At 37.2% G+C, this 8,375-nt stretch overlaps 1 protein-coding gene across 1 annotated transcript; it reads right to left on the bottom strand.

The window, feature by feature from the left end:
- LOC109224766 (SWI/SNF complex subunit SWI3B-like) lies at positions 626-4,418 on the bottom strand. The gene is made up of 6 exons (XM_019389278.1): positions 4,020-4,418; positions 3,484-3,914; positions 2,812-3,183; positions 2,232-2,370; positions 1,410-1,534; positions 626-1,287 (listed from the first exon to the last, which is right to left on the bottom strand). Exons 1-6 carry the CDS (start codon positions 4,339-4,341, stop codon positions 1,096-1,098), a joined length of 1,581 nt encoding a protein of 526 aa, XP_019244823.1. The 5' UTR covers positions 4,342-4,418; the 3' UTR covers positions 626-1,095.

Below are 8,375 nucleotides of genomic sequence, written 5' to 3'. Positions count from 1 at the left end.
ACAACTAGCATCAAAATAAATCACGTATTTTTAAAACCACAAAATCAAATCTAATTATAATTACCATTTTCAAGGTAAACAGTGTTGTCGTGACTTGTGTAACATGCTAGGTTTCAACGACCTTACGAGGGCTCCCAAGCAATGGGAGGAGCCAAGGCTCTAACCACCGGAGCCAAGGCTCCCAAGAGTGCTCTTTCCATGCTGCTATCCGCTGCCGAAGCGCTCAACACCGTACCCTCAAAGTTCTCAATATTTGTTAAATGTGGATCCGGATCGGCTAATATAAATAACTTTTACACGAAAAATAAATTACTATTAACGGGATTACTTATCTATTCTGATCTAAGAAGTCATTTTTTTGGAAACAATAAAACCTAATACCTTCCTTTATTTAGCAATTTTTTATTATTTTTTACCATTTCAGAAGAAGCAAGTAAACAGTTTTTTGCCCGTCTCAGAGAAACAAAAAAAAAATGTCAAGCTTGAATTTCCATGATCCCATCCATTCCTTTCGTTTTCTGCAAATATTGTAAATTAATAAGGTATGGATGAGACCAATGTATTATGATAGGAGTTAAGAAGCAGAACTGGACAGGAAGCAAACAAGTGCAGAAACAATCCTCTAAGCTATGTTGCTCGGACTATCCGAAAATGTGGCCGGATACGTGTCGGATCCTCCAAAAGTAGTGCATTTTTTAAGGATCCGACACGGGTGCGGCTACATTTTGGAGAGTCCGCGCAACATAGCCTCTAAGAAGGTATAGCATTACATACATTGATTTCCATTCCGCTGTTAAATAGAAAAAACACAATAAAAAATGTAAATTACAAGTTCTGCAAGACCAGCTGACTTTAAATCCCTTGTATTGTTTTCTTTTAATATAGGCAACAGTTGCTGCTTCTCAGGGAACTGGGGAGAGGGGAATACAACATGTAAGTCAGAGATATAGAAAAGAACAGAGGTTAGCAGCTAAAGAAATTCATTCTGCTTTCTGATTCCTTTGGATTTGCCACTACCTAATATTTGACAAATAACTAGATCCCACTATGTTGGTAAGCAACTAATAAGAGACCATATTATACCAAGGGGATTTGTCATTCTGCCCTAACATTCATCACCTCCTCCCCAATGGTTTCTCCAGCGTTTGTAGCACCAACTTTATTTAGCAGCAAAGTAAGTTGATCAAAGAAGATTAGGTTCTTAAGCTGCATCAACTGTTGCCACTCCTTTTCCATCTGTAAATCACGTTCCTCAAAACGGGCAATTTTGTCCTCAAATTCCCTGGTCTGTAAAGCAAGGAAGCAAGAAAGCGAAAACATGTACAAAGATCAAATAGTGAGTATCACTGATGACTTCATCAAAGGGAGTTTGGAATATTTAGCACTTGATTTCATGTATATGAGTATACCTCGATAGCCACATCGGAGACGGCTCTCTCTAGGTCCTGTGCCTCCTCCTCAAGCTGAGACCGTGCTTCAACAAGAGCTCTTTCAAGTGTATCCTTGGCATGCCCATTGGAAGTGCCGTCCGTTTCTGCATAGCATAAGACCATGTCACTTACAGCAGGAGTTCATTGAGCCATCTAGAAGTTCTATGGTTTGCAAAATTGGAAAAATGAATGAATCATCTTCGTTTTCACTATTGCAGTTCCATGGAAATCTGCCTCATTTGCCAACAATACCACTACGAGGGAGATTATTGTCTTTAAAATTAAAGAAAAGTCTGCTCATTTGCAAGTTCCGCAAATTTCCCAAAGTTGCCGTAGTCCCGAGTATTTTCAGAAAAACGAGATTGGGACATCATATTGTCAATATTGGAACACCAAAAGCCTCTTATCTAAGTCGCATTATCACAAATGTTCTCAATGAGTAGTTTAATCACTCTAACTTAATTGTGTATCATGGTCACTAATGTTTCCCTCTAAAAGAAAGCCAATCCTGTCAGAATAACTGAGAAGAATTTCAGCTAAGCAACAATGGTAGTAAACATGATCCTTGGCATTCAAATACTGCAAAAATAGTGTCAGAAATCCCTGGCAGAACGCAGCCCACAATGCACAAAGAAGACACATTAGTTAACATAGCAGATTTGCAGCATAGCATTACTGCGAAAATCAAGAGTTGTAATCAGATAAGCTTTAGACAATTCTTTTTAAGATGCCTCGAGTATCTCACAACAATAACAAGGACTCTCATCAAAACCAAAACAAGTAATAAGTGATGATAGATACCTTGCTTCTCCAAGACACCAGGTAGAGATGCTAGACTCCCTTCCATTATTCCCTCACTGTTCTCAGACAAAGCCGTAACAGCGGCATGTGCTGCTAATTCTGCAACCTCTTTTCCCGCTAGAGCAGAAAGGAAAGCAGCCTGCAGTAAGATTCAAAAACTAAAGGAATCATTTGAGGTCTGACATGAATAAAACTGAAGTGCTACTTAATTAACTTGTCCCCCTCAAGAATTCCCCAAAAGAGTCTTAGTCCATAAGAAAGCAGGACGCTATAACAACTACTCCGAGACATAAAATAGAAGTTAATCAAAGCACCCCTGCAGCCCTTCTCCAGCACTACATAGCAATCCAAAGTCATAAGAAGTGAAGTTTCCTTTGATCATTTAGAATTTGAGTTGGTTCAGCAGCTATATTGAACTTGCAGAGTATCGTTGGTGAGGAAACATTTTCATTCCAAAGCAAATTTGTTTTCAGTTAATGATGTCCAGATTCTGTTTGATATTCATGGTCATGGTACTAAATAGAACATGTTGATCTAACGTCCTAAACACTTTCCGGTAATAAGAAATATGACGGAGTACCTGAGCCATAATTGGGTTGCTAGCATCAGCAAGGGGTGTGAGGCGCATTCTCTTGGATGGAAGAAGCATAGTTTCAGACCCAGGTTCATTATCCACTTCTGCAGACACGGGAGGGCCCATAAACTGCTCACCAAAAGGAAGCTTCACAAATCGAGCCACACATTCTTTCGCGCTTCTGCCACCAACATGCTCGGCAACCTTCTTCCAATCATCGCCATAATGCATAAGAGCTTCTAAAAGGTGCAAAGTCTCTTTGTCGGTCCAATCTGTCTTAACTTCTTCACTAATTTCAACGCGCCGAAAATCAGAAGTATTCATGCCGACTCTGAAATTACCACGAACATAGCATCTTGCACAAAGAGTCAAATCATACTGCACTTAAACAAACAAAGTTGATCTAACTCTTAGACCATAGCAACAAGTCCTAGAACCACTTAAGTAAACTACCAATTACGAGTAAGCCCAAAAAAGGGAAAATCTTTTTACAAAATTGAAACCACCAGTTATAAAAGTAGGAAGCTATGAGCTGAGCAGTGAGAGCAAAATTAAGCATGACCAGCCGAGGAGAAGTTAAAAGATTCAAACTTGATTCCAAAGGTAGTTAAATAACAAATTAATCCTTCTGAACAAGATAAACCAAACACCACAACAATGGATGATTGTTGTAATCACCTTATCAGAAACAAAACAGGCAATGCTGCAAGCTGATTTGCACGCACTGCAAAGTCTCTTCTTGGCGGCAGTAAAATCAGTGGGAGCAGTTCCATTAGCATCAGCATTTTGCGGAGCCGCGGAAGCAGAAGTAGACTTAGACTCTTTTTCTTCCCACTTGAGCAGCGATTTGGAAGAGTTAGCAGTGTAATTAATCAAGCCCCATGTCTCCAGGAAATCGAAAACCCTACGAATGGAACCCACATCACCAATAATGGTCTTGCGAGCCTCAGTAAAGGTTATTTTTTTAGTGGGATTATCTCTGAACCTATGAATAATGGAATTCCTATAGTATTTGTAAGTCCTAGGGTTCTTAGAAGGTGATCTTCCGTCGAAGAATTCAGGAAGAAAGCGAACCTCACTTTCATGTATGCTATTCCACGAAAACCAACCTAAAAGAAAAACACCGATACATCAATTAATTAATTAATCGATCCATTATATATGGGGGGAAAATTTAAGAAAAAAAAAGTAGCTCAAGAGTAGATGGGACTTACGGGAGTGACTGGGGATGTAAATATAATCAGGCTCAGTAAGGCGGGAAGAGAGGGTAGCGGGAGTCACGTCTTTGGAATCGGTGGCGGAGGGGGTGGTTGGGTTTGGGGAGGATTCCAGTTGTTGGGGACGCTTTGGGGGCAAAAGTTCAGATTGAGGTTGCTGTGGTGGTGGCAGTGGCTGTGACGACGTTTGTGGTGGTGGTTGTAGCTGTGGCTGTGACGGTGTCTGCGGCTGTTGAAGTGTAGGTGGCGGTGGCGGAGAGGTAGTTTCAGGGTTGTTGGGATTAGCTGCCGGTGACTCGCTGTCGCCGGTTTCCGCCATGTTCAGGTTACGGAATTAAGACAAGCTTGTGGGTATTTTTTGGGAGATTAAAGGCACTACGGTCCACGTCAGCTACTATATACGGCATTATAAGGTTTTATATCCCTATGTTTACTTTTATTTGGTATTTATACTAAAATAGATTTTTATTTTTGCTTATCACTTTATGCATATAAAGAGAAGATAGAAAATAATTTTCTGTTATACCCACAATATTAATTACTCATTTCAAATTATTTTGTCAAATCAGTCAAAACGTGCCAAGTATAAAAGAACCGAGGGAGTACTAAACTGCATTTAATTTCTATTTTGAGAAAAAAAGTTGTATTTTTAGTTTCTCAATAATTAACAGATTGGTGAAAAATAAAACGAACAGATTTCTTGTGTCTTATACAATTGAACAAAAATTTTTATTTTCATATTATTTTATTAATACTTTTGTCTGCTCGTTTTTTTTGTGTAATATATATATATATATATATATATATATATATATATATATATATTAATCTTGATTATATTTATAATTTTTAATTTTATTCTGTTACTGTCAATAATATTATCTAATTTTAATGAATAAAATCTCTACTAAATTAAGGTATAATTTCACATAAATACAACTCACACACCTGACTTGCAACACAATAGCCTAGATACCACTTTGCAAATCTATAGCCCAAAAAATAATAGGCTAATTCCCGAAAGATAGCTTATTTTGCTCCTTCTGTATACAACCAATTGTTTCATTCTGTTGATTTCCTTTGATTATTACGCATTTGATAAAAAATGCAAATCAGCCACAACGCAACTCAAAAATCCTGAATAATACATATTATCTGAAGGTAAGAAATTCAAACACTTTTATCTGCAATTACTGAAGCAATCCAACAGGAAAAAAGAAAAATAATAACTTGGTAAATGAATTGTATAATCCCTCCAACGCTCATACAACACATTACATGAAAAAGAAGAAGAGAAGAAAGTGTCAAACTTCTGTAGAACATCCTTATATACATCCTTATAAACTGAAAAAATATATAATTTATACAATATTATACACAAATATACATATTTATACACAATTATACAATACTGTATAACTTTGTATAAACATGTATAATAGTGTATAAGAGGTGTTTGTATATCCATATACACAATTATACACTAGTATACAGTGTTGATACAAACTGCTACATAGTTATGATTTTTATCCAAACCTAATTTTAGATTCGAGACTTCAAGGTCATAATAATAAAGACCAGAACTTCAAACTTCAAAATCTTCCAACATTAGTGGTTATTTTTTTGGTGCAAATCAAGTTTGAGAGCTATTTATTTCAGATCTGTGTGTATTTTCATGTTTCTTTCAAAAATCTTCTTCATTCTTCTGCTTGTCACCATGGACGACGGAGTCTTTCTTCGAGCCTTCTTCGAGCCATTAATGGCAGAACTGCGTGGGGGGGTAGAGGAGGGGGAATAGCGGGGGCTAGGTTAAGAGAGGATGAGGGATCTATGTGGGTTAGAAAGAAAGAAGTGAGAGGCGGTGAGAGAGAGAAGGGAATGAAGAAAGAAGAAAATAATAAAAACCCTAAAAGTATGTCTTTAATAGTGGGCTAAAGGCTGAAAATTTTTTTTCAAGTTATGTACAACATGGGCTAAATAGGGTAAGAGCTTCAAATGTGGGCCATTTTCGGTTGGGCTATTAGGCCCAGTGACATGGGCTGTAATTCTTTCCTAAATTAAAGGGACTTATATAGTCATTGAATAAACTTTTTGTTATGTATCTTTTTATTATATTATCTAATATTTAATATAATTACATTGTTAATAGAAATTTGTATTAGCATATTACTTTGTTTAATATTTTTGTCTACCACTTTCTTTTTGTAATATAATAGAAGATATATATCTTGTTAGTATTTTAGCATTTTAATATTAAAATAAAATATGCCATAACTCCACTACTCCATGATGTAGGAAATGGCATAACTCTTTTGTAACTCTTCTCCCATGTTCTACCACTAATTACACGCTAATTATCTCATGTTCTCCATGATTTCATAACTTATTGCCCCACTTTTCTTCCAATTTTAATTCAAGGAAGAATTCCTACACCTATAAATATGAGTCTTTCTTCCATAATGTGGTGTGAAAAATAATTGAGAGTGTTTCAATGAAGTGAGGTCACTACAAAAAAAAACAGCATTTAACGACGGACAATATCCGTCGCTAAAGAGCCTTTTTCCGTCGCTAAGCCAAATTAGCGATGGAATTGCGACCGATTTCCCTCTGTTGCTGATTTGCTCGTTGCTAAGCTCTTAGCGACGGAAAAATAGAATCCGTCGCAAAATTAGCGACGTTCTAGCGACAAATATTTTCCGTTGCTACATTTAGCGACAGAATTTCCGTCGCCATATTAGCAAATTATGTCGCTAAATTCATAATACATTTCGTCGTTGGTATACTTTTGCGACTGAAAGTCGGTCGCTAATCCATCACCAAATATTTTTAGAGTCATTTTATCTTTGCTTGTGGAGACAAAAATCGTCTGTTGCAATATGTCGCTATATTATTTTTTATATTTATTTCTGTTACGAAAAATACCGTCGCAATCTGTCGCAATATTTTTCCCTTTTAGATCTTTTTTATTATTATTTTAAATTTTCTTTGCTCATGCATTTTGAATGTAAATTATAAGATATCCTTTATAATAGCTAAAGTTTATATAAATTAACATACTTCAAGGTCCAAAATGATATCAAAATGCATATAGCTATTACAATTAAGTTCGAATTATCCCTAACACCAACAATAAAGTTCAAACAAAAAAGCTACCAAATACGAGGCTTAGGGGTTGAGGTGTCACGAACCCAGTTCGCACTCAGTGAACTATCGTGACAGCACCTAGTCTCTACGACTAGGTAAGCCTAACAAATTGCGAAAAAAGAAACAACAGAATAAAACTAGCCAAAAACTGCGGAATAACGTAATGAAACATTTAAGATGCCGCTCGGCATATACAATACAAACTTCTCAAATTGAAACTACATTTTCCAAAACTCGGAATCTCATGAAATCACAAGCTGTGGAATAACTACAGTGTTCTAACTCCATAGTGTCTAAACAAAAGAAAAGTACAGAAGGGCTATAACTAAAAAGAGAGTAGATAGGGACTTCTCGGTCTGCGAACACGACAGATATACCTCAAAGTCTCTAGAGATCGCCTCCCTCGCTAATGATATGGCTGAGTCGATGTACCTGGATCTGCACACGGGAAAACATGTGCAGGAAAAGGCATGATTACACCACAGCGGTACCCAGTAAGTGCCAAGCCTAACCTGGGTCGGGTAGTGTCGAGGAAGGTCAGGGCCCTACCGGTTATAAAATATAAAGCAAAGTAAGACAGTGTAAGGTGCAACAGTATAATTAAAACAATATCAGAAAATGAGAAGAAATCAGAGACAAATATACACTCAGTACACAGAAACATCGCCAGGGGATCTCCCGGGATCCCGTCCCGTAGTCCCAAACGTAAATATTCGGGGATCTCTCAGTATCCTCAATATGTGTGCTAGGGATCTTTTGGTATCCCGGGGATCTCTTGGTATTCTCAATATATGTACTAGGGATCTCTTGGTATCCCGAGGATCCCTTGGTATCCTCAATATATGTGCTGGGGATCTCTTGGTATCCCGCACTACAGTCAAGATTAATATATGTGTAGAGGATCTCCCAAAATACTCATCCGTAGTCCCAAAATAAAAACACAACAATATCAAGGAAAGAATCCACAATTTCATTCAAGCCCGTACCAAGAAATAGAGATTTCTATTCTAACATGCTGCACAGAGTTCACATAAACAGTTTAAACAGATAGGACAATTAATACACTTAAGCATGCTTCCCTAAACTACGCAGTAGGCTTAAAATACAAGTAATGTTCAAGAAGAAGAAACAAATTTACTTAATAAAAAACGGGTTTCCAACAAGTAGCACATGTACGCACTCGTCACCTCACGTACACGGCATTCATAT

The sequence above is a fragment of the Nicotiana attenuata genome, chromosome 4, assembly GCF_001879085.1.
Source record: "Nicotiana attenuata strain UT chromosome 4, NIATTr2, whole genome shotgun sequence".
Lineage (NCBI taxonomy): Eukaryota > Viridiplantae > Streptophyta > Magnoliopsida > Solanales > Solanaceae > Nicotiana > Nicotiana attenuata.
This window is presented reverse-complemented; position numbering and strand designations above follow the sequence as displayed.

Excerpts from the sequence above, each read along its gene's own strand:
- LOC109224766 (XM_019389278.1), bottom strand. The coding sequence starts at position 4,341 with ATGGCGGAAACCGGCGACAGCGAGTCACCGGCAGCTAATCCCAACAAC. Across the intron at positions 3,184-3,483 it reads CCTGTTTTGTTTCTGATAAG|TATGATTTGACTCTTTGTGC; the intron begins GTGATTACAACA and ends GTTTAAGTGCAG. Across the intron at positions 1,288-1,409 it reads TCTCCGATGTGGCTATCGAG|ACCAGGGAATTTGAGGACAA; the intron begins GTATACTCATAT and ends CTTGCTTTACAG.